Genomic DNA, 27,182 nt, shown 5'->3' with positions numbered 1-27,182 from the left:
ATTCATGATTGGTTTCCACAGATAGATAAATCAAAGAAAAGTAACATTTCGTCAGGTAGAAAATCCGTTCGCACTCGGTTAATTTAATGATTATTAGCGTTGTTTTTGAATCCTACTTGCATTTAATCTATCTATCTATGGCAGTTCTAATAGTCTGTGGATACCCTAATTCATTTGATAGATATTTTTGTTGTCAAAAGCAACTGTCAACTGTCAGACTGATATGTCATAGGCTATTTTGAAGCGACGCTTGCATATTGTGTCAATTTCTCCGGGTTTAGAGTTTAAGTTTGGTGTTTATAGAATAATAAACTTACTCTTTATTTCCTTACTATATATATATAATCAGTCAATTTTAACAGAAAGTAGAGTATTTTAGTTGGAAGTAAATAAAAAACATGACTACTTTGGGTCCCAAAAAGGATGGGGGTCCCAATGTGGACTTCTTTCAATCATCGGAATGCCTAACACAGTTCGATCAAATCCGTGTGTGGTTGCAAAAGAACTGCAAAAAGGTAATCAGATGGTTTATTTGATAAATATATTAGTAGAATAGACGATAGAGTAAATTAACTAAACATCGACAAGTGTAAATTCATACATAAAAACCTCTTATAGCCCTGCTTTTAAAGCTATTTATTTTCAGCATGTACAAACTGATCCACCAACCAAAGAAGGCTTAGCACAACTTGTTATCCAACTAATTCAATACCAAGAAAATAAACTAGGCAAAAATGCTGTAGATCCACCTTTCCTGAGGCTTCCGGTAAGATTTAATCTACATATAAGTTATTTTTATTTTAAATTACTGTTGATTAGCATAGTATTATTAAATTGGGAATACAGATTTATGTTTTCTAAAATCAGTATCACAATGCCTAAATAAAACAAGACACATTCAGGGCTGTACTTTTCGACATGTATAAATTTTATGGTTATTAAAAAAACCCATAGGGAATCATACTGGTAAACATATATATATAATAATTAAATATTTCTTAAATTCAACAACAAAAGTCTATTTGTATCTTCTTGAAAGTAAATAAAACTTAAATCTGGTTTTAAGTCTAACCATTTTTTTTTAAAAACCTAAATCAACAAATTACAATATGTGTTCTTTGTCACATAAAATAACATGTATTTGAGGGAATTAATGTATGTTTTGATAAGATTTCCTGTACCAAGACCATCATGCTAGGGTGGTTGTATTAAGAAAAATTGTGAAATTGTTTATTGTAAAAAAAACTTTGCATATAAAAACTAATTGTTACTAATATATACACTCAAATAAGTTAACAATGATGAACAATAAAACAAACATAACATTTAAAAAATACTTAAATCTTTTATATCATTCAATTTTTTTTATATCAATATAAATCAGCATTTGAAAAAATGAACTGATTGCTTGGATATCCTCTAGATCCAGTGTTTTCAATTGCAAACAGCGATCCTGCTTCAGGCTCTTGAGCTAGTTGCATTGAGTTGAGGCTGCGTTTACTTGTAGTAACAAATAATGTTGCAAAGTTATGACCGCCCCATGTTACTGATGTGACTTTGCTAGCAGGCATTTTGTGCTGCTCTAAGAGCTTTCCGGCCCTTGAATCTATTTTAATAACCTGATACAAATAATAATAATTTTAACACATTTGCATCAAGAGAAATTTATTTATACGTTTTTGCTACACAAATGTTTATGTGTATAATATATTTAAGGAAATTTTAGCTAAATGTTCATTTATGAAATGTTAAATTTTGATTTTTAAAATCATTTTAAGATTCTTTTACTTTAAGATTCACTTCAAAATAATTTTATTTTGTATTACAAGTTACCTTTCCGCCATCATAGCAAGCAACCCAAAGATTCCCATCTGTATCAATAGTCATACCGTCAGGCACTCCAGTAACATTGTTTATTTGGAAATCAAATAAAGTTCTTCTGTTACCTGCAATTTGCATTAACTAATAAAAAATATATAAAGTATTTCAATATAAAGTTCATTAATATGACAGTATAGAATAGAGTAATATTCTTTATTATTTAATTATATTTATAAATGCTATAAATATGATGTTACAAAATTATAGTTATATCTTGTGTATTAATTGTAAGTGTCTAGTAACGTCATAAAAAATCTTATTAACTTTGATGATGATGCTATAATAGAAGAATGAAAAACCATTGAAATAATCTTTTCTCTATTATCATCGAATTTAATGTAAATATACACCTCCACATTAGCATTTAATAATCTGTTGGTAGTATAGTAAAAATTTCAAGCATTTGTAATGTTGGGTTTGGTTCCTTTTTAATAATATTTGATTTAGTCAGTAGGTGCAGATGGCTGTTCACCTACTTGAGATCATAAAGCAATCATAGGAAACATAGTAATGGAATTCAAATTTACTAGATAACAATCTATTTTATCTATTATGAACTAAGCTACTTACGTATAGAACCAGTATCCAGGTCATAATCGAAAACTTGAATGTTTCTCAAAACAGAATCAATGTAGAACATGAACAGATCATCTGAAGTCCATGCAATGCCATTAGATATTGATACAGGCATAACTTTCTCTGCTGGGTTGATGTAGTTTTCCTTTGTTAACATATAAAGTGTACCTTGTTCTTTCTCTACACCACTTTCGTCCTCCTTGCCCATAGTTCCTGGAAAATTTAGTAATTTTAAAATTACCTCCATAGGACGAGGCAATTTAAAATTAGGTTTTTGTTTATAATTAAGGTTTTGTTCAATATTTCTTTAAACAAAAACGATTAGTGTTTTAACTGAGATATTAAAAGTGTTTCCATTATTTCCGAAATTTTTATTTAAAAAAAGTTGTTACCAAACCACAGTCTTCCCCTTTTATCAACTTTCCCATCATTAATGCGGTTGTCAGGTTTGCCCAAATCCACAGCTGTTAACAGCCTCAAGGCACTGTCTCCTTGTTCTGAATCCCACGATAGTAGATAGAGCTCAGATCGTGAAGATACTAGTATTAACTTCGGGTAGTCCTTAACGGTGACTACCAATGATACGGGGCCGTATACTACAAAAAATAAATTATCTTTGATATACGTGAGTAATGTGTACTAAAATGAAACAGCTTTAATGGATATAAACGTAAAATCTTGACTGCTTTACTTTACTAGCTCACCAGCTCAAATGAGCTATGTAAGTCATTCTGATCAATCTTAGAGTTTCAATAGTAAACAAAAAGACAGACTTTAAAATATAAAATAACAATATTTAAAAGTAGGTGTACAGAAAATTCGTCGGAAAAATCAAGTGTTGAGGAATTTTTACATGAAAATGATGAAACATGATATTTAATACCTATTCAACGTTTTTATTGTTTATTTGCGCAATACACGCCCATGGTCCCATTACATGTAGTACAAAATATTTCTTGTCTTCAAAAGCGATCCGTCAAAAAGTACTACAAAAACTAATAAAGATATTAGTTTGTTTTCTAACATCGACGCGTGTATAATTTATTTAGAATTATTACGGAAAGCATAGTACCTATTTCCCGTATTGTGACGTTTCCGGTTTCCGCATCGAGCCTGTAGATTTTTTGCCCAGTTATATCTGTCCAGTATAAAGCATTTTCGTTGTCTGCCCAATGTGGGCCTTCGAAATGGTCTCCGCCACGTACTAACTGGAAATTACGGAATTTCGCTTTTGTTATTTTTTTCTTAGCGGTCTTTTAAATATAATATCAGGTTATATCTTATTTTCACATTAGAATCGAATTTAAATCACACACGAAAGTTCTGATTTGTAGGTTTTCCTAAAGAATGCGAATTCATATGTCAAATTTGAACAACTTTTCGTAGCAATTACAATTGTAATTTTTTAGAACGTAATTAAACCGCCAGTTAAAATTCTTACTATAGTATTTTTTTTACAATAACTTGGTTTAAGTATTCTTCATCAATCATTACGATTGTTGGTCAAGAAAACTTAGATCCTAAATAATTTCGATCAACTTACATTCTTTATAAATGGTGTCGAGGATTTATATCCATTCGCTGAAATTATACATACAATAGCACAGCTTAAATAAAACCACATTTTTCACTAATAGCGCCGAAAAAATATTAAGGAACAAGGTCTCGCAATACAACACGTTTGTCGCTTGATGAAATCGAACGAATTGTATTTAGTTTCGTCGACATAGTTAGAGCAAAAACAACTTCCCATGGTCATGACTCTAGGTTGAGAAGCAACTTTTATATATATACTATAGTATACTTTCATTATAACGCAAGACGTTAGAATTGCAAGGAAAATGTTTTATCATTTAATTATGTTTATAAATCGTTTTTTTTAATATTATTAATTCCTTTTTAGTTTCTTTTAAAAATGCTTTGCGAAGCTGTGTGTGTAATAGTCAATGTGTAAAAACTTTTTCTTAAAAATTAAATCAATTAAAAAAGACCTGTTTTATTATTTAAAATAGATAGTTTTTAATTTCGTTGTTACTTTAGTGTATTATTGTTTAGACATGATAATATTTTGACAAAACATCAATTAGATTTCGTATCATTCAAGAAAAAAATTAATACCTATTGAGTAAAGACACAAACACATGATAGTTTTCCAAATATTGCTACGTCAAGATAAAATTGAAATTGACATATCTAAAAGTACTTAAAGATATCTTTATTTCGTCAAATAGATATAAACGCGAAACGGTTTGTGATCACGGCCTTGTTCTTTATTTCTTAGATCGGGCCCTTCCGTCGTCCTTCGTCCCGATCGTCCTTTATCTGTAGTTTTTATTAACTAATAGATATACAACATGTAAATTCGAAATTGCTCTTTTTAGGTTAGTAGGACAATCGTTTCCTTGAAGGAACCAAACAATGGTTATGATTTATAAGCATCCATCCGAAATGGCAATCGATTATTTTGCAAGCAATTTCTGAAACATATTTGGAAAGTTTTATGGCTTCCTTGCCAGATATGTAGTAAAATATCTTTTTATAACCCCCTTTGTTCCGTGGCCTTCAAATATTAATGTTCGATATAAGGAAAATGCTTAATCGCCTTAATTTAATACATAAATCAACTTGTATGACGTTTATCAATTTACAAATAGAAACAATTAACTTTTTGAAATTTTATCTATTATTTTTACGTACTCATGAATTTTTCAAATGTCTATGAATCATGTGTTAGCATGCATATTGTTAAAAATTAAATAATGATAATGACTTCGTCACCCATACTAAGACCTGCAATGTAAATGATAACATTCGTTAGAACTATTGTCACTGCACTAGACCACTATATATTCCTATAGTAGGGGAGTATATACCTTTTACCCAGTGAAGTACCTCCCCTCCACCAAATATGAGCCCCATACATATGGCCGCCCGTCAAGGATAAAGGTTCAGATTAGTAAAAAAAATCTTCATATATTCTCGAGCGCGTCAGATTAACGTAGGGTAAGTTATGCTAAAAAGTGTATTTTTCACTAATCTGACAATTTGCAAGTGACGTAAAGAAAGGGGAGGGCTGCAAAATTGGAAAAAAATAATTATCTCGACAATCTCGAGCGTGGCTGATTGTTTTTTTATTTTCAACCCTTACGTACGAGCACCCCCATCATCAAATAATCAGATTGACATACGTACATTATTAAAAATACGTACGACATTGATGCTATCAATATCTGACGCGCTCGAGTATGTCCATGGCACAGTTTTTTTTACATTTTTGAATATCTATAGCCACCGATGAAAAGGTTTATATAACATTTTTTTCTTATTATTATCTAAGCTTCGCAACCCAATAGGTCTCTATGACGCTCGAGGAAATCCCCTTTTAGCATCGTGGGCTCCCCTACTATTAAGCGGTTACCGAGAATTAACTTCTATTTAAAGTATATAAACTTATGAAGTGGAAATACATAATACATAAATAAAAGAGAACACTTTTTAACCGGTTTGAAGCTATGTATCATTATAAACTTATAATTATTTTACATAATTTAAAATTTTTCCGACGTTTCGCCTGCTTTACAGCATGCGTGGTCATGGTGACATACAATACATAAATAAACCTTCTTATTTAGCAGTGCGTATTTTCAGATGAAAGTGTTTATGGACATGAAGCCGGGTGGCTCGCTGTGCACAGTGCTTTCCACCATGTTCCGCTTCAAGTCGGAGCAGCGGTGGCGCAAGTTCGACTTCCAGGTCGGTAAGGTATGCACCCGTTCGCACGCTGCCTTTCACGCCGACCCCCACAGGCTAACAATGCTAGCGCAACACTCCTACAAACTAATGGCGTATTCTTTCAAAATTTAAAAAGAAATATAAAACCAAACTTGAAGCATATATGCTTATATATAAATTAATTAGAAGAAGAATAAAATTTTCTATTATTATATAATATTTATATTAATGCACTATTAACATTCTTGTATAGATTTTATTAGAGACGAATATATTTTTATTATTTGTATAACGCTCTGTACAATGTTGAAATAATTAAAATTAAAGATTATAAATGTGTCTATGGTTTGTATTGAGTGTCGCGTTGGCCATTCCAAAAGCACGATTTATGGTATGATTAACATTTACATTATACACTTTAGTTACACAATATTTTTATCAAGATTCTTCCACAATATATAGCATAGGTATATTTTTAATATAACCGACTTCAAACAAATAAAATTCTTTATTTTGACCATTTTTTTTTAACTTTTCATATATTTCATGCTAAATCCAATATCCATCAGAATTCAGCGGTTTAAGAGAAATGAAGTAATAAATAAAATTTATTTGTAGAAAAAAAAACATTTGAAGTCGGTTTGGTCAAAATCTTCTCTCAGAAACATAGTCTTTAGGTACCTAGATTTCTAGAAGAAAAATATCACATCTCGGGTTCCTCCTACTTTTCATTTCACGCAGGGTCATTAAAGGTATGGGTTTGTTTTAAATGTAAATATTGTAAATCATATTTGTGTTCTGTTTTGTCACTAATCTGGATAATGTGACTCACCCTTGTGTGCATGTTATGTTTACAAAATAGTTGTGTGATTTACAATAATAGTCCATAGTAAAAGTTTAGCTTTAATATTTTCAATCCTTATTGATAATACACAATTGTTATTTTGAAAACTAACAAAGATACTTGTATTCTGAGTAAAATCCTTTGTGTCACTATGACATTGACAGGCTTGACAATTGACCATCGATAATATAAAATTAATTAGGTCCCTTTTCTTCCCTTTCCCCAATATTTCCTTTGCAGAACCCGTCTCGGAAAGACCTGAACGTTCAGATGATGATGGAGATAGAGTCAGCTCTTCTGACCGCTGAAGTGATTCGGTCACCATGTATCTACATACGCCCCGAAGTCGATAAGGCAACTGCTAATAAAGTTAAGGATATCATTAGCAATCATCAAGTTGAAATATGCGGTAAGTTTTTTAAAATAGTGTAAAAAGCGTGATTTATTCTGGCTATTGTAAATTTATTGTCAATGCCTTTTATAACTTTTTTATATCGTTGACTTTGATTTCTTTTGGTTTCAACTATTCATGCGTTGAATCGTCATCGTAGCCCGTGTAAACCACAGAATGAAAGAACGCGTTTTTGTAGATGGTCTACCATGATTTTGGAATAATATGAAATGCTATCGTAACAGATTTTTATTTAATGTAATTTAAGGCGTTAGAAAGCTAAGAGGCCATACACCTAACGCTAAACATCTGGTCGGTGATGCTAGCTTAGAAGTTTTAAAAAGTCGTTTAATATAACTATTCAGCTGAATAAACATGTAATTGACATAACAGATGACGAAGAAGACGCGACCCACATAATATATCCGGCAGTTGACCCGCTGGAAGAAGAATATGCAAGGCCGGTCTTCAGAAAAGGTAACCATGTCCTCGTCCACTGGTACTACTTCCCGGACAGCCATGATACGTGGGCTCAAGCTGATTTACCGGTGAGTGTTGACTGTATTTATTATATGGAAATAAACATTTTTTTGTTCTTATTAAATACATAAATATAAACTCCATTAAAATATTTTTAAACTGAAAGCAAAAATTGCGGTATTGCTTATTCTTTAACGTCCTATCGTGGACTTAATAGTGAAATATAAACTATATTCGATGATGTCAGACGACGCGAGTGGATTAAAACGTTATAATAAAAATCTTTATATGAATTTACCTGGCTAGCTGGTTCTATGTGGATGCGTAAAGCTGGAACCAGAGAAGAGTGGAAGTCCTTATAGGAGGCCTATGTCCAAGGACAAGCTGTTTGAAGAAAACCAACCGGCTTGCTGATTAATTATTAGTACAAATTTTTTATTTTAGTATTATTATTTTTACTTTTTTGTATTTCACGTTTCTTTCGTTCTATGTGTGAAAAACTGCAGCAATAATGGCTTTTATTATTATTATATGAATTTACAGGTAGACGTCCCAGAAACAGCTAATTGGGACTGCAATAGGTCAGAGCCGTACCGTGTGTCTGCCACCTGGGTGCTGGATGTCCCTCATTATAACGAATGGATGAATGAAGAGGACTATGAGGTTGATGCTAACGGAAAGAAGAAGGTAATCTAACAATTCAAACTAAATAATAACTAATTTATCCAAAGGATTATTATGGGCGTGAAAGTGGCTTTCCCGTATAAAGAACAAGAGTCACTTATGAAACAATGCTTTACGTAATGTAAAATATCTAAAAACCTTCATGGCTTCGAGAAGACATCGTTTCAATAATGGCAAGTAATGGGTTGTTGTGTATAAGTGTACTAAAGTTTTTACTTAAGGGATATGGAGGTTTGAAATCATGACAAGTGTTGAACCAATATTAAAATTACTAAAACAATTGTAGGTGCACAAACTTCGTCTCTCAGTAGACGACCTAATTGCGGGCGGTGAACCGTCGTCAAAGAGCAAAAAGGGAAAGAGGAAACGCTCGCCGTCACCACCTCCTCAGAAACACAGCAAAAGGAAGAGGTAAATTAAAACAACATTTATTAATTGCTTGTCGTATAAATATAACTAACTTCGTCCTTAAATTATTTGAAACATTTGTATGAGGTCTTATACAAAAACAGTTTGAAAGAAACTTAACGTGCCGAGATGAACTGAAAAGAATCGAAATCAAATAAACTCAAAATCAAAATTTATTGATATAGGTAAACAAGTACACGTATGTACGTCAAAAAAAGTTAAATTAATTGTAAATTTACATTTACTACCAGTTCGTTGGTCAAGGGCGTAGAGCGGGTAAGAAGAACTGGCAAGAAACTTTTTTTAATCGCCAAGTATTGAGTCATACAAATTGTTTGAGCTGGAGCAAATAGAAAAATCTAAAATATTAGTGTCTTTTAATATACCTCTATATAGTATTGTCTTTCACCGTGACCACGCACACTGAAAAGTACGCGAAACGTCGGGAAAAAAATTAAAATTTAGAATTATGTAAATAACTATAAGTTTTAATAATAATACATAGCTTTAATCCGTTCAAAAAGTGTTTTTCTTAATACCTCTATATTTTTATTTTACGTATACACACGTACTAACGTACGTATACGCATTTTAAGATACTAACTATATTAAAATGAAATTTCGATAGAAATAACATTGAAATGTATATATTATTTCGCTTCTCAGTCGTGGAGCTAAAAAACGAGAAAATGATGTGGATGAAGAGGAGGATAACGCATCAAGGGACAACACTGATGTCACTCCCGCGCCTGAAGTCGAAAAACAACCTGAACGTGAGTACTGCAAATTTATTCAATCTACTTAGGTTCCTTTAAGAAAAGAGCGTAACAATTTTTAAAGGCCAGCAACGCACTTGCAATCTCTGACATTGAGTCTCCATGAGCTGCGTTATAATCACTTAACATCTGCTAAGCCTCCTGGCCGATTGCTCTCTGTAAAAAAATCTGAAACCAAAAGTTTATATCAAATATAATCTTCGGAAAGAAAACCGTGCTGGGATTTGAGCACTCAGCTATACTAAATTATCTTTTTTGTTGTCACTACAACAGCATTACGTCATTATAGTTCGATAGTAATTGGCTTCATGCTTAAGAAAAGCATATAATTGTGAATAAAAAAGACGCTAAATAAGAATTATATCAGTTCGCATAACTGCAACGCCGGTGCCTGTGCAACGCGGTTTCCGTGCAGGCCCTGAGAGAAATGATATTCGTACCTAAAGGAATCATCAGTAACTTAAGAGAGTGACTAACTTTCTTTAAAAGTGTTGATATTAGCATTGCAGTAATAAAAAACTATTTAAAAATACTACACAGGGAAATGCTGCTTAAAAGTTATTTGAAGAATTTAAAGTGATAAACACCTAAACAAATGTACCTTGTTCTAGTCACTCAAATCGTTTATTGGAATCATATTTAGGTCCTAATCGTAATTAGCTGTTAACTTGACGATTTCGATCACTGAAAAGTCATGTTATTATTATGATAAAGTTCCATTTATACCAGTTTTAGTTAAATTAATTTATTAATTTGTCTCATTGAGAAAATGTGTCCTTTGCCCACTCGTAAAAAATTCGTTTTTAAAACTAAAAAATTATATCTAACAGCAACTCCAGCTACATCCTCAACGGCGGCTGCATCACAAGAGCCTGCTGCTTCCACCTCTGAAGCCCCAACTACGCCCGCACCCGCTATAGAGCACGACGATTCACAGGGGAAACACAGCGATTCTAACACACAGGTAAATCTCAAAAATGGATGGAATTATAAACTAGTACCGATATTTTGTTTTCGAGTTTTTGTATTGCTTGATACCGAGGCGACTCCAGTGCAAGCAATTGCAAAAAATGCAAGGATAGAAATCCTTATTCGATAGAGAACACTAGAGTGTAACGTTGAATATTAAATTTATATATAATTAAATAAAATATAATTTTATTTGAGTATTATATTTTATTATTATAGATTATATATTGTTGGCCTAGTGGCTCCAGCGTGAGACTCTCATCTCTGTGTCGTAGGTTCGAACCTCGGCTTGTGGATTTCCTTTCTTTGTGCGCATTTAACATTACCTCGAACGGTGAAGGAAAACATCGTGAGGAAACCGACTTGCCTTAAACCAAAAAAAGTCGACGGCGTGTTTCAGACACAAAAGGCTGATCACCTACTTGCCTATTCGATTTACTTAGACCCAGACCTAAAAAAGGTTGTAGCGCCATTGATTAAAAAAATATATATATATTATTGTCTAGTAACATGCTTCATTTTTGCGGCATACTTGCGGTGCCTGTATCTCGTACCTAATTCACTTAAAGGGTTAAATATATTTTTTAATACACAGGAAACAATAATAAAGGAAGAGATGGAAGATAACGTTACAGACCAGACTCACCATATAGTCGTGCCCTCGTATTCCGCGTGGTTCGACTACAACTCCATCCACACGATAGAGAAACGCGCCCTACAAGAGTTCTTTAACGCCAAGAATAAATCTAAGACGCCCGAAATCTATCTCGCGTACAGGTAATATAGTTTCTAAAATCATCTTTTTTTAACTTTTGTTTTCATCTTCAGCAATGTCTGATAGTATCCATAAATCGTTTTTCGGTTTTAACAGCCATAGAAAACTGAGATTTTGTTTTTTTTTAATGTTTCAACCTTTTTTATATATTATATATTCCATATTTGGCTATATATTTAGTATAATTGCTTTTTGCTATATATAATGTATATTACCTATACTTTTTGGCCTTGGCCTTAGGCCTCAACATCCGTTTTGTCACACATACCGAGTACATCTGGATATACATCGTATCCGGCAAATAAATTGGACTGTCAAAAGCCACGAAGAAGCCGTTTATAGAGTTTTTCTTACTAACATGCAACAAGATTTTCCTAAAATTGGAAAATACGCAACTTTACGCATAATTCTTACTAATACACCAATACTTCTATATATTTTTTATATGTGAATAAATTACCTTTTACAGAAACTTCATGATCGACACCTACCGCCTGAATCCCACAGAATATCTCACGAGTACGGCCTGTAGACGTAATCTAGCGGGAGACGTGTGCGCAATAATGCGGGTACACGGCTTCTTAGAGCAATGGGGACTTATTAATTACCAGGTTCGCATATTTTTGTTATTATACTTTTTTATTGACTAAAATCCCAAAGTTTATTTAACAACGTGTATAGATTTTTATATTTACCGCACATGTTTTTTTCCTTAGAAAATAAGTTTTTTCTTTAACAGAATAATACAAATTAAATAATAACAAATTACATTTAAAAGCATTGTAGTTCGTAGTAATGTTACAATTCTTTTGTTTACAAATTGGGATTGCTTGCACGTGTAGACTTATTGATCGTGACTTATAAGTAGGAGTCATGGATTATGTATAGGTTTTTTTTTCTCTCCATTTAACCGCAACTCTATAACGTGTATATGTAGTCCCTTCAGTGTATATAGTTTTTGTAGTATGTTTTTTTGCAAAAATGTATTTTTAACTAAACAAAGCTTTAGGGCATTAACGTTTTATACATGATATATATGTCGCAGTAAAGTAGTTAAATCAGAGAGTTAATTTATCTCTAGACAGTTAATTAAAGATCGATCCGTCAGGCGAGTGAACGAAACGTTTAATGAGTTTCCTAAACGTTCCTAGGCAACAAGACTAACCTAACCAAACCATTTACAATAAAACAATACACAGAATTTCCAAGCTCTCAGTTCTTCACGATCACAACGAAATAACAATAACAAATGAAATTATCATGGCGGAGTCTTGTCTTACCATCCTGTTTTACATTATTAATCAACACGCTGACCGAAAGTCAGACAGATAGTTAAAAGTTTTCGACGCTGCTTTATTTAAATCAAAATGTTAGCGAATTGATTGAATATCGACATTTAATTAACTGTCTAGAGATTCAATTAACTCTCGGATTTAACTAATTTACTGCGACATATATATATCCTGTGTAATTAATATTATTATATTATATATATTCCCTTTATAATTTTATTGTACTGCTTTAGTCTAAGGATAAAATATTTCACAGGTGGAGGCCGATGTACGTCCCACAGCCATGGGACCACCTCCGACATCTCACTTCCATGTCTTGTCTGATACGCCTTCTGGATTGCAGCCATTGCAGCCCAGAGCCACTCAGCCTATACCACGACCTGGTATCTTGGGTAATTATTAGCTGATATTTACTATATATGTTATGCATGTATGACCAGGGGCGTGGTTATTTTAGAAAGGCTCCGTAACTATGAAAAAATAGAGAAAGAATACTTTCACAATATAACTGTTTTGGACAACACTAATTTACGGACACGGTAATACACAAAAGATCTTTAGTAACATTGGCAAATAGGTTAAAAAATTCTTGTCATATATTATTTTAAAAATAGTTTATTTTTATTTATGTATTTATTTACACTTCGTTACACTACAATATATTTTTTTTTTATCGCTTATCGCTTACGAGCGATCTCTTCCAGGCAACCACTGTGAGTAAAGAAAAAATAAAAATGTATTAGTGGTATTAGGAATGAAAATATTGTATTTGTTTAGGAGCTAAACATCGATATATAGGTAGACAGCAACACATACATTTTGAACCGGGATATATGCCATGCTTTCACATATGTGTTAAAGAGTGTATATTAGTGGCAGACTTTTAATAAAATCTTTGCACAGTAGAAAACGCAGCAGTACCGAAAGTGGAAGCTGGTCTTCCCAACGGCACGGAAGCAGGTGCGCCAATTAAAAGTGAGCCCTCGGTCAAGACTGAGCCAACCATTGAACAGATCTCGTCTGCGCCGGGACTCAAAATGGACCAGGTATTAAAAATTTATTTATGGATCATACAACTGTAAAGACACCCTGTAGACTAGGCGCAAGCGTTAATAACGGGTTCCTATAACTCACAAATGTGAGGTACAAAGTACGGCTAGTTAAGATTGTAATAACGTGTGAGTCATATTTGAAATATTATTCTTAGTAGTTAATTATATTCTTAAGTATAATCTTAATATATATAAATCTCCTGTCACGATGTTTGTCCGCGATGGACTCCTAAACTACTTAACCGATTTTAAATTAAATTGGCATACCGTGAGCAGTCTGGTCCAACTTAGAGATAGGATAGCTTAGATCTTTAATTATAGTCGCAATTTTATTTTATTGCAAATTATTTGTCTATAATTAATTGACAGTCAAAAACTCCAAAAGATTCTAACAGATGTCGATAGTTTTCGACTGGATTGAGTAAGTAATCAATAGATGGCACTGCCATGGTAAACCGACAAACGTGTCATATAAGCTACAATTCAATATCATGATTACCACGTGTTATTGAGGCTAAAGCATAAATTAAATTTATTTTGTAGTAAACGAAATACCGTTAAATTCAATTATTTCTACTTTCTTAATTTTTGGTGTTAGCATTGCCAACAACTTGTTACTTAGACCGAAGTGTTAAATAAAATTCAAATTATAGTGACGATAATACAGTGAAATTATTTTTTCGTGTCACGGTATTAAGGCTAACTAAAACCACATTAAGGAGAAACGAAGTTCGCGAGCAGCTAGTATTATTATATAATGTAAGTAGACATAAATTCCTTTGATATTTTTTTGATGTGTTAGAAAACACTATATTAATAAAATATAGAAAAAATCTTTGGCATTTTTGTATAAATTAATACCGATACCAAAATGAATATATTTTTTTGTGACCAAACGGTTTCACTAATGCCATTTATTTTTTTGGTGTTTTCAAAATTCTGCTATGTCAAAAATTTCCTAGCGTATTAGTCACGTATGACGTCATTAAAGTTTATGTTGGCTGATTTAGTTTTGGTCTGGAATCGAAAATGTTTGCTTTGTTAGTATGACTCACGTAATACTTTATTTATTTATATATATTATAGTATCGAGGCGGCACTCGCGGACGAGAATGGACAGAACAAGAAACCTTACTTCTTTTGGAAGCGTTGGAACTCCACCGGGATGATTGGAACAGGGTTGCAGCTCACGTTGGAAGCAGGACTCATGATGAGTGTATTCTACACTTTTTGAGGCTGCCGATCGAGGACCCATACCTCAACGACAGTGAGTAACTGGTTTATACAAATTAATTAGTTTTTATTTTTATTTTTGAGCAGTCTTACAGCTAACATATATATTATAAAACAAAACACTTAGACAATGTACAAAGCCAAAACAGATTACATAGATAAACAATATGTACGAAATAGAAAACATTAGTAAGTACATTAATAGACAAAAATAAACTGAAATATAACATTAAACAAATACAATTAATAATTAATATTTAAAAAAAAACTAAATTGTCACAGACTGTTGTTTTGTATAAAAAAAATATTTTACATAAAAATTCAAGAAATCAAAGATCATAAATACCACCAAATTCATCAAGAAAATTCAAATACATATATATCATTAATTATTCATACAAATTATTCAGTTTAATTACACTAAAGTATGTATCTGTCTCTTTTCATCACATAGATAGAAAGCGTACTTAAGTAAGAAGTAATATCAGTAATGGGTAAATGATATTTGTGATTATTTGTCATATAATTTTTTTAATGCCATATCAGGTGGAGTTCTGGGTCCTCTCGCCTACCAACCGATCCCGTTCAGCAAAACCGGAAATCCGGTAATGAGCACCGTGGCCTTCCTTGCTTCTGTGGTCGACCCACGCATTGCTTCCAAGGCCACTAAGGCTGCTATGGACGAGTTTGCTGCTATCAAGGTAATATTTGTTTATAGGTGTGTATGTGTGTACTCTAATAACTCACCATTAGGTACTGCAAAGGTTTTTAACCCTTTTCCCTTTAGATATGTTAATTTCTATTGCGAAACTTATGTAACCTAAAATTAGTTAAGTTACATACATACATATATATGTATGTGTATATATATTAGTTAATAATTAAAAGCGCAATCGTCCCACACTTGAAGCCAAAAGCCCTTTAGTTTTTCCCACACTCATTAAATGTAATATAACATTATGTTTACTGATAATTTCCAATAGGTCGACTACACTTAAAATCTTTATAGGTAACAAATTCAAAATCATTTATTTATTTAGATAACACAATCTACACTTACGAACCTCAATACAGAAATACATATTATATGCTATGCTTCTTATTTTACATTTTCTGCCAGTTCTCAAATCAAGGTCGTAGAATGGAAGAGAAGAACTGGAAATAAACTCTCCGCCACTCTTTTTAATCGCCAAGGTTTTTGTTTGTAAAGATATGCAACCCTTACACCATAGTCAATATGACATCTTAAGTAATTAACGGTTAATTATGAAAAAAAATCAGAAGTAATCATTAGCATATCATCATCAGCATACCTCTATCGGCCCCCTTGCCATATTTTAGGGAGAGAGACAATCTGTCGCATGGACGCCACAACAAGCAATGACATTTAAGCTTAACATAAGTGTCACTTTGACTAAGAAGAAGAAGAATTGAAGGGTTAGGTTTAGTCAAGTTAGTTTTTTGTTAATCCATCTTCGAAACCCTACTAACCACTACTTTTATGTTAGTTATAAGTTCATGTTTTAAACGATTATAGCCAGTTGACACCCAGCATCAAACAAAGTTTAATTTAACGTACATTTAAACAGCCCTCAAACAATAGCTACCGAAATTAACTAGAGTAAACTACATTTCGGGGCAGCGTGAAAATACGTACAAAAAGATTTTTTTACCGAAAGCTGACCCGAAGAAGTATTTTGGATTTTTCTAATTCAAGTTGCTACTATCATAGTATAACGGCATCAATATTTTTCCAGGACGAAGTACCAGCAGCCATGATGGAGGCCCACGTGCGAGCCGCAGGTGCTCTGGGCCCTCAAGCCGCGCTCGCGAGTACTGGCATCGCTGGTACTGCGCCTGAAAATCCACCTGGTAATTTTAATCTTTAAATACAAATGAATTGTTCTTTCATAAACATGTTGTATGGTTTGTTGTAATAAAATATTTTGTTCTTTGATATTAATGTTTAAGAATATATTATAGTGAAAACCATAAATTTACATCTAATAATTTTAGCAGTGTTGTCCTAGTAACTTCGAATTTAAAATTAGCTCGAACGGTAAATTAAAACATCGTCAGGAAACCGGGCTTGCCTTAGAACCATAAAGTCGATAGCATGTGTTAGGCACAGAAGGCTGAGCACCTACTTCCACCATCTTAGCCGTCCAACAATAAAGATGACATTGCAATGTATAAGATTTCACACGTGTTCAGTTTCGTTTGACACTGTTGTTTAATACTTGTTACACAGAAAAGAAGGAAGGTAGCGAAATAAAAGCTGAGCCAATGGAAGTGGAAGGGGAGGCAAGTGGAGAAGGAAAGGTTAAGGATGAAGCGGATGCAGCGGCACCGGCAGAAGAAAAGGAGATCAAGGAAGAAGAGACACCGCCTGCGCAGGGTAATAAACCTTACAAGTATATACGTATCTCGACTCGGAACCGTTAATTTTCGTTAATTACATTTCGTGGGATTAAGAATTACAAACGAGATCTCAGATAGTTTTCCGAAACTAATTCACTGAAAAACTAAAACACGATGAAAACGGCAAAGATGTTGTTAACATATGTCTTTATTGAGACATCATGGAACATTACGATCTAGCCTAACTTAGACTAATAAGTAATTAAAGTCTAACCTAATTTACTAAAAAGAATTCGAAAAATGGCACAAGATCCCGATCCTGCGAGATCTCGGAATTTCATTCCCTAGCTTGCAAACCTATTAGTGTTCGCCTTCGATTGCAACTGCTTATATTATTTTTGTACATTACAATCTAAATTTACTTATGTACCATATATTGGTACATTTGTAAATCACTGTAGTTTGTATTTATGTAATAATATCAGTTATGTAAAATAATTTAGAAGATATGCCGGTTTTGTCTTGAGTGTTAATTGCGCATATTGATAAAGTCAATTAAATATACAATTTATTTACTTAGATACCAAAAATAACATAACTTGGGAATTTTTAATTATCCTCATTAAAACAGTACGGTACGGTTTGTACTAACGCACAAATGTACCGCTTTAATGTTTTGTTTCAATCTTGAATTAACCAAAATGTTATTGTGGATAATAATATAATGGATTTGTGTGGACGACAATTTAAGTCGACATAATTTAAGTAATTGTATGTATGTGGGATGGGATGGTCCTTATTTTTTGACTTTTAAATTATCCACGGGGTAAGTGCCCCGTGCTCATTTGATTATATACCTCTAAATATGATACTTTTTTTGATCTGTTAAGATTTAGAGGTTCCAGCTGTCAAAGATTTTACAATTAAAATATTTTGTTATATTATTTTTATACTAATAATTATTATATTTTTTTGTGATTTGTCACACTAACATAATTTAATATTTTAATAAGAATGGGCAGTCCATTCATTTTTATGAGTAATCTGAAAATTTAATATTTAAGTTTGGTTTATTTATTATTAATTGTTCTAGCATTTAGTTTCCTCTTTAAACAAATACTTTATCCACTTTAAAACAATACAGACCCACCAGCAGCGGTAGACGCGAAATTGCAATCCGCAGCTGCTGCAGCACTTGCGGCTGCAGCAGTTAAGGCGAAGCATCTCGCGGGCGTCGAAGAGCGGAAGATTAAGTCCCTTGTGGCTCTTCTCGTGGAGACGCAGATGAAGAAGTTGGAGATAAAGTTGCGGCACTTTGAAGAGCTGGAGGCGACTATGGAGCGGGAAAGAGAAGGTATGCTTTAATAAAAAATATTAATTATTGTAATCTATATTCTCGGTCATTATATCATCTTGTTCAGTTAATTGTAAAAGTATTTACTCGAAAGTTAAATAGGTTTTTGATATCAGCTCACAATAAACTAATAAAGATATAAAGGCCGACAACGCACACGCCCTCTGGCATTGTGAGTGTTCTTGTGCGTTATCACTTAACATCAGGTAAGCATCCTGTCCGATTGCTCCGTTCTATAAAAACAACTTATGTACACGCGATAGAAGATACTTCTTTGGTGTAACAAAATAAAAATCTTTTCAAACAAATTTTCTACGTTTGTAGAAAAAAATAGCAAAAATGTTTTTAATACATTGAGAGTTTTATTATAACGCATTATCTACTTAAATATAGCTATCTGTAGGTAACTTTAGGGTGTCTGATTTTTTGTGACGGCGTGCGAGCGCATCGTAAAAACTTACTCTCATCATATTTCCGTAACGCGCCAAAACTTTAATATCAAAATATGCATACTAATGTGAACGTACATTTCTCGAAAATATATATCTTGTTGGTATAAGGGACAGTATTATATTTGCATACTAAATAAGTTTCGTTTATAACGTTTTTGTAATATTTAGGTCTAGAATATCAACGACAGCAGCTGATTCAGGAGAGGCAGCAGTTCCATTTGGAACAGTTAAAGGCGGCAGAATTCCGCGCTAGAAACCACGCCATTCAGAGGTAAATTAACCTCGTAAGATTTAATTAAATAGGCATTACAATTAATCTTAATTTAAAAAGAATTACGCACCCTTTAAGAGGCTAACACAGTATTAATAACTATACTAACAAATACTGAATTAAGATATATTTAGCAACAGTGAGCAAATATATATAACAATTATCATAGCAATTTTTTTAGACAATTCTGCGAAATTTAATAATCAACAATAATTGCAAATGTTCTAAAAGTTCTTCAAAACAATTATTTCTATCTAAATCCTAATTATAATCCGAAAATGTTCTAACAAAAAAGGATTCTTGCAAAAATTCAAGTAAAAAAAAGTAAATCTAGGCCGCTACAACCTTTTTAGGTCTGGGCCTCAGATTTTGTATCTGTTTCATGATCAAGACAGAGATCTGAATCTGTTTCGTGATCATTTGTAGTTTTAGATCATAATAGGCAAGAAGGTGCCTGTGCCTGACGCACACAGTCGTCTTTTTGGGTCTAGGGCAAGCCGGTTTCCTCACGATGTTTACTTTCACCGTTCGAGCGAAAGATAGTCCATTGGTGCACAGCCGGGGATCGAACCTACGACCTCAGGGATGAGAGTCGCACGCTGAAGCCACTAGGCTAACAGTGCTGTGACTAAGCAAAACTCCACAGACTAACAAACTATGGATATTACAATTACATAAAACGTCAGTTTGACACATGACAGACAATTCTTAAAGAAATATAGTTATTTGTTTACATGTATATCACTTTCATAAGTAAAAAACGATAACTATGACGTATCTGGTTTCGTATCGTATATTCTTTAGTTTCAACGTTTATGTCAGTTTTGATTCGATGTACTAATTATTTTCAAAAGGTTGCAAGCGGAAAGCGGCGGGGCACCTGTAGGCGTTCCCGTCCCAGGAGTTGTACCGGGCGTTCCCGGGGTTACGGGAGTTACAGTAGGACCGCCCCCAACTGAAACGGGACACGAGCCGCCTCATCAACCAGCTCCGCATCATCACCCTTAAGTTATATAAGCTCTATACGTCTAGTTCTTATACGCCTAGCAATAACGTCTATTTTTATTTAGAATATAAATAAGTGTAGCACTTCAACTTATAGCTTGATATTGTGACAAAGGAAGCAATGGCGTGGTTGATTTTCACCCATTTTTTAAACTCAACATAAACAAGAAATATTAAACAAATATTTAGTCGTTGAACACGTATATATTTGATTATCGTCATAATTAAACACGTTTTAATCCAGTTGTTGTTTTTAATATATGTACCTTCATATTGAAAGTTGGTTGTACCGTCTTTTTTATGGTTATGTTTCAAAGTGGGTCGGAACATTTAATGTTACCATTGCGCGTTTTAAAACATTTGGTCGCAGTTCGGCGTTACATTACGGTGTTTATATTACAACAAGAATTCACATTTTTCTTACACTCCGCAATGGATAGTTGTATAAAATACACGTAAATTATACACAAGTTCTAAATAGATGTACAAATGTACTAACGTCAGTTTTGCGTTTGACATCGGGTTTCTTATAACGCCATTGCGTTATTTGTTACCATGGTTATCGAAAAAAAACCGTAACCATGGCAACGTTGTAACTAAACTTACTCCGTGTTTCTATTTATATTAAAGATAAGGCTACTGATTTTCTATAGTTTGTGTGTATTTACTTTTACCCTTAAACAAAGCTAACACATCGCATTAAGTATCAATATTCAGGTTTTTTCTGTATCGTCTTTTCTTTCATATTTTCAGTTGTTATGACAACTTTTCTATATTATCGAAATGTTCAATTGTACCTACAAATTCGCCTTAATATAAATGAAATCTATACTATAAATAATCCTGAAAAATTTGGTTAGTTGAACACGACCAACTCAGGAACAACTTTTGTATTATATTTAGCATAGTTAATAAATACTATTCAACAACATATGGCCTTGCTGTGGTTTCGTTTACGCCCACGGAACACTGCTCAAGATTTTTAAAATAGAGTCAAAACCGTTTGCGACATCGTTTAGAACAACATACCGGTTATATTGACCAAAATCAAAAGTCCCGGCTGAATCCTATTGTATAAGGTACTTAACAACGTCATCAGCTGTTACGACCAAATATGAGGAGTCCCTACGATGTCGTTATATCAGATTTTGACTGTAACATAGACATACATTCGAGCTAACAGTAAAGCTAGTGTAAATTTATTTGTGTATTTTCATGTAATTATACATTAAAATACACAAATAAATTTACACTACAATACATACACACAATACAACGGATAGATTCACAGATATAATTGTTTACATTTGATAATTATTTTTAAAGAAGCAAAATTTTCTTATAAACACAGTAATTTATTTAAAATGTAGAGCAGTAAATACGTGTTTAATTAAACCAATAAATCATGATTCACTAACAAGATTAAACTTCAAAACATCGTTAATTTCTTATCAACAGAAGTGATTAGTTCAAATGCAGTTAATCACATTAGGTTCACTGTTTAGAAATAAGTTTTACGTAACCATAAAAAAGTCTTTTAAAGCGTAAATGTTAGTAGTCGTATGAAAATACTGATAATGTGACTTTTGGGTTAGTTATTGATAATATATAATGTGGTTAACAATCTGGGGCAACACAAAATAACTTATAAATTATACATTTCGTAATTTATTAAACTTAGTTTGATGACTTACGTGCTTTTATATTTCAGATCAGCTAAGTTGTTTTCAAAGTAACTTTCTTGTGGTAAGATGAATTGTATACATCTTTTTACATATACTTTACTCTTTAAGATCTGTCAAATAATTATAATGTTTTATATAATATGTAATATCTTGGTAGAATTTTGTTTTACTAAGTTAATATTGAAAGTTCGATATCTTGAAAGGAAGTGGTTGAAAACTGTAAATGTGACTAAAGTATGAAATAAAAAACTACGATAGTAAGAAACTTTCTTTTTTGTCATCCATTCATACGTTTTCCTCATTGTTTCAAAAGAAAAATATCGCAAATTTCATTGTTACTAGAAATCGGTTTTTAATCAACAGGATCGGTTCTTGAGTGAATAGTGTATACCTATATTTAAAATGAAGAATTTTTTTACAAATATTCTTCGGGCATTTACACTATCAACCCTTACAATGACGTCACATGCGAAAAATCATAAAACATTCTATAAAATGGCCCCAGTAAGTATAACTTGTGTAACTACTTTCTGAGCGGATTGTATCAATTTTAAAAGACTATTAATAAGCCAATAAAAAACATTAATATTGTATATATCATATCTTAAATCTGAAATATTTTTTTATAATAAAGTTGAGTCGAGGTTTAAAATTGTATTAATCGATTATGAATCTTTTGATTGACTAGTACATTTGTTTATTTAGACTACTTCAAGCTAATAAAATATATTTAGAATCGTTTTCTTATCAGAAAATATTCCTTAAAGATAATTACAATTCATTAGATATATGTTAATGACAAGCCGGCAATATTCGCGCACGCCGAGAGTCCAGTTTGGGATGTTGATACGCAATCACTATTCTTTGTAGACGTGCACAGTCAGAACGTGCATCGGTATGATTATTCCACGAAGAAATTATACACTAAACATATTGGTATGTATATATTAATTAATCATAAAAAGTATTTATGTTTAGAATTAAGATTGTCTTTTGTTAACATAGCTTTTACACATTGAAAGAAAACACTTTTTTTACCGGATTGAAGCTATGTATTATTATAAAGTTATAATTATTTTACATAATTTTAAATTAAGCGCAGGAAACTTTGGAAAAAGAAAAATAAATTAAATTTTCCGGTAAAAAAGTGTTTTCTTTCAGAATTAGGATTAGTTACGAGAGTTTACACTGTAATTACATGGAAAGCTAATTCTTCATCGCCTGTGAAAACAAAGCAATATAACAAAGCAATCTTTTATATATTCACGTAGCCGAAGGCACCGGCACTAGAAACTGTAAAATTCAGAGCAGTTTGATTAAAGATAAACTTTCACTTGACTTTGTATATTTATAACACGCACCTTAAATAGGCTGAGAACATCAGCCGGCATAAACCAACACTCCATAGCCCATGACTGACAAAAAATGAGCGTCTTTAGAGGAGACTTTTACCCAAACCGGGGTTCCTATTAATTCTTAAATAAGTAATATATATATTACTAACATAATCTAGTAACACAAATCAATTTTTTACCAATTATTGTAAAACATCCTGTTTTGGTTTGGGATTGGTTCTTAAACTACTAAAAATCTGTAAATATTAAAAACAACTAACAAAATTTTGTCGCAAATATATCATTTCTTCTGCCAAACTAAGGAACGGTTAAGTAGCGGAATTATGCAGACAGCAGGTCGTGCCCGAAGAAGGGCCAGTCTGTTCAACCCCTCAAAAGATAAAGTGCAAAGTACCTGGTGACTGATTAGCTCTTGATTTGGGGCGCATAAAAGACTGATCGTTTTCTACACGGATAAATCTCTTTTTAAGTGCTTGCAGTACTTTTCAAACGTAACTTAATGCATCATTATCATCAGCCTATTTTTGGTCCATTACTGGTCGTAGGCCTCATCCATCTTCGTCCAGTATGCCCCGTACTGGCCTCCTTGACGATGTCGACAGTCTACCTAGTCGGTGAGCGCGGCCTTCTGTTCTGCCGAGGTCTTCATTCATCTTCGAGGTATTCAAGGAGCCTGCGGTTCCATCGGCTCTTGTACATGCGCGCTGTGTGGCCTTCCCACCGCCGCTCAGATGTTGACAGACGACGGTCTTTTCACGAATGGTCACATTTCGTTCGCGATTGCGAAGGGAGATGCCGAGCATTGCACGCTCCATCGCGCTCGCCTCGCTCAGGCTTTCCATCGTTCGTTGTGTGAGCGTCGTCTTAGGCTAAGAGAAGATCGGCAGGATGTACTGATTAAATACCTTTCATTTGAGTGCTTTAGAAAGGGCCCCCGCATTATATCTTCATTCCCTCCAAATGCTGCCCATGCTTAAAACTTCAGCTTGACATTCAGATGTGTCACACCCAGGAAAATTGTGTGCACAAGATAGATATCGCGGTCTATTATATGTATTGTAGAGAGTTCTTGTTGTATGGTTCCTTCGAATTTTGTCACAAGTATACACTCAGAAAAGTACATTTTTAACTTATTACAATAACAGTATTAATATTTTTTTTAGATTACGGTCAAGTGAATATAGTATCGTTAGTAGCGGGCTCTCGAAGGTTATTAGTAGCGGTTCGTTCTGCGTTATACTTGCTTGATTGGAATGTATCGGGTGATGCAGCTTTGAGGCTTCTAACTACGGTGGACCAAGGCCTACCTGATAATGTCATAAATGAAGGAAAGCCGGATGGCGAAGGACGATTTTGGGCTGGTAATAAACCGATTTATCTGTGGTTTTTTCAGGTTTAGATAAAGCATAATCTTTAGTTCTCATTTTCGTGCACTAAGATAGAGCCTGTTCTAACGAAATTTATACTCCTTGATTAACCTGGAAAAAGAAGGAATTGAGTGGTAAGCAATGTGAACGACAAAGCAAGTGAATAAAATTAAAAGGAAAAATTCTTCATTTTTTGGTAATTGGACATGAAAACTAAGATGAAAGACACATTTTATCTTCAGTTCCTTTGCACAAGCAAGGTGATAATACCCAATGGTGGGCATTATCTGATATGTCGGTTTTCCTTTTACGTACGATTTACGATCAAGTGTTAATTTACAAAAAAAAAACACTGACTTCTACAAATCCAGCGTTGATCAATAAGTGTGTTATATTATTCCCTCGGCAGGTACTAAAGGCCCACAAACAGGCGAAGACGTACAACCCGACAAGGCAACTCTGTATAGTTTTGAACCGGATCAAGAGGGTTACGTCCAACCGCGCGTTGTCCTTCGCCCGGTTTCTATATCTAACGGATTGGCATTTTCACTTAATAATACTATTATGTACTATGTCGATTCGGCTACTCAAAAGATTGAGGCGTTTGATTATGACGCACAGAGGGGGGAAATTAGTAAGTACTTTCTGATTCAATAACTATTAGCAAGTTCATCAGTTCTAATAACTTTAAAAGTTAAGGTGTACGTTTTTATTGTACAAATGACCTATCAGCACCGTCCTTTTAAATGTTATGTTAATTAATAATTACAAATATAAAATTTTATTATAATCGTGCTTTAAAAATTTTAACTAAAATATATTTAATTAATCAATAGGTTTTTTTAATGATTATTGCTTAAATATTATAAATAAAGATAAAATACAGAAATTACCATAAAGCCACCTCTTCACCACAATACACATTTCTTTAAATTCCTTAAATGTAAACAGTTAAAAAGCTCAACGAGAATATTACAACAAACAACGACTATAAAACCCCATTTTCATAAATAATATTACTTCTATCTTAAATTTATAAAGCCAAGTGATCACATCCGAGATTGGCCAAAATACCCATTACCCTTGCAATATTCAGGTGTTAAGGCTTGTCGGTAAACAATTAACAAGGCGTGGGATGTATGAGATTGTCCGTTCAGAACATAACTACCTATTATGTTTACGGGTCACCTAGTTAGGTTAGGTTAGGTTTAGGTTAGACCTGCCGCAGTGTCCTGAGACATAAAACTTCTTCCGCTGCCGTGACTTGCTGTCATTATATAAAATTATATTCAGTAACGATTATCAATCATACTCATAGGGCCTAAAAAATCTATTTTTAGTCTGACAAACGACCATGCTTTAAAAACAATTAAGCATTAATTTTAATATTATTACGCATAAAGGTGGCAGACGAACAATTTTAGACATAACAACCTATGGATATGATGAGGCAATACCGGATGGCTTGACAATCGACAGTGATGGACACTTGTGGGTCGCTCTTATGTTTGGAGGAACTGTAAGTATTTATACAATTGTCTTTTGAAATCTGTTAAATATATATTAATTTACCACAAATAAATTGTAATCTTGCCGGAATTTTGTGTTGGCGCCCTCAAAAAGTTTTAATTAGTATATATAATATTTTTATTTATTTATTACAGAAGTACATACACTATCCTTACAGACTATGCCAATATGATAGTGTCGAGAAAAATAAAATAAAATAAATTATATAATATTAAATACACAATATTGCGAATGTGAATTCACTCTGCGAACATATAAATATGTTGATATTGTCGGAGGCAACATTCAGTAGACGTTGCGCCTACTTGGGTAACTGGGATCCAGCCAGTCTTTATATTTAGTTTATATTATTTATATATTTACCAGTTTTAAAGGCTACGTTTTGTACTGTTAGAATCGATCTTAATCTTCGACGTTGTAGATAAACGCGCCGATTTCATCATTTATTTTTCTCCCAGATACTGCACATAGACCCTGAGGCAAGACAAGTTATATATGGGTACAAACTGCCTGGAGTACGAACAACCTCTCTTTGCTGGGGGGGCCCTGATTTAGACGAACTTTATGTCACCACGGGAAGAGAAAAAGACGTCATCGAACCGTTTGCAGGCGCCATCTTTACAATAAAGAATACTGGCAGCCGAGGAGTTCCCGCGCATACATTTAGATACGACAATGCGGATAGTTATTAAATTTAATCAATTTTTTA

The 27,182-nt window shown here is 33.2% G+C and overlaps 3 protein-coding genes and 1 long non-coding RNA gene across 8 annotated transcripts; 2 read left to right on the top strand and 2 right to left on the bottom strand.

The window, feature by feature from the left end:
- Positions 1–255: 255 nt before the first annotated feature.
- LOC123710281 (SWI/SNF complex subunit SMARCC2) lies at positions 256–20,779 on the top strand. Of its 3 annotated transcripts, none has more exons than XM_045662083.1 (20): positions 256–515; positions 647–766; positions 6,106–6,210; positions 7,274–7,442; positions 7,818–7,972; positions 8,448–8,591; positions 8,875–8,999; positions 9,663–9,769; positions 10,603–10,736; positions 11,337–11,518; positions 11,986–12,127; positions 13,065–13,200; positions 13,712–13,854; positions 14,947–15,127; positions 15,640–15,794; positions 16,851–16,965; positions 17,345–17,491; positions 18,599–18,808; positions 19,429–19,531; positions 20,386–20,779. In XM_045662083.1, the coding sequence occupies exons 1-20, from the start codon at positions 399–401 to the stop codon at positions 20,537–20,539; spliced, it is 2,844 nt and encodes a 947-aa protein (XP_045518039.1). In that variant the 5' UTR covers positions 256–398; the 3' UTR covers positions 20,540–20,779. The 3 variants fall into 3 exon arrangements, with proteins under 3 accessions (XP_045518039.1, XP_045518037.1, XP_045518036.1); XM_045662081.1 differs by having other exon boundaries at positions 6,106–6,219; positions 13,715–13,854; XM_045662080.1 differs by having other exon boundaries at positions 6,106–6,219.
- Positions 1,248–4,184, bottom strand: LOC123710283 (regucalcin-like). The gene is made up of 6 exons (XM_045662086.1): positions 4,001–4,184; positions 3,530–3,665; positions 2,850–3,053; positions 2,452–2,670; positions 1,834–1,946; positions 1,248–1,619 (listed from the first exon to the last, which is right to left on the bottom strand). Exons 1-6 carry the CDS (start codon positions 4,079–4,081, stop codon positions 1,371–1,373), a joined length of 1,002 nt encoding a protein of 333 aa, XP_045518042.1. The 5' UTR covers positions 4,082–4,184; the 3' UTR covers positions 1,248–1,370.
- Positions 15,845–22,470, bottom strand: LOC123710284. 2 transcript variants are annotated; one of them, XR_006753813.1, is made up of 3 exons: positions 22,231–22,470; positions 18,605–18,787; positions 15,845–16,950 (listed from the first exon to the last, which is right to left on the bottom strand). It is a non-coding gene; the product is annotated as an uncharacterized LOC123710284 (long non-coding RNA). The 2 variants fall into 2 exon arrangements; XR_006753812.1 differs by having other exon boundaries at positions 18,601–18,787; positions 22,231–22,465.
- On the top strand, positions 20,906–27,182 carry LOC123710282 (regucalcin-like). 2 transcript variants are annotated; one of them, XM_045662085.1, is made up of 8 exons: positions 20,906–22,126; positions 22,248–22,282; positions 22,585–22,725; positions 23,007–23,157; positions 24,740–24,937; positions 25,353–25,577; positions 26,347–26,462; positions 26,932–27,182. In XM_045662085.1, exons 3-8 carry the CDS (start codon positions 22,624–22,626, stop codon positions 27,163–27,165), a joined length of 1,026 nt encoding a protein of 341 aa, XP_045518041.1. In that variant the 5' UTR covers positions 20,906–22,126; positions 22,248–22,282; positions 22,585–22,623; the 3' UTR covers positions 27,166–27,182. The 2 variants fall into 2 exon arrangements, with proteins under 2 accessions (XP_045518041.1, XP_045518040.1); XM_045662084.1 differs by having other exon boundaries at positions 20,906–22,282.

Source organism: Pieris brassicae, chromosome 5, assembly GCF_905147105.1.
Source record: "Pieris brassicae chromosome 5, ilPieBrab1.1, whole genome shotgun sequence".
In the NCBI taxonomy this organism is placed as follows: Eukaryota; Metazoa; Arthropoda; class Insecta; order Lepidoptera; family Pieridae; genus Pieris; species Pieris brassicae.
The sequence above is the reverse complement of the archived record's forward strand: the minus strand, read 5'-3'. Positions and strand labels throughout refer to the sequence as shown.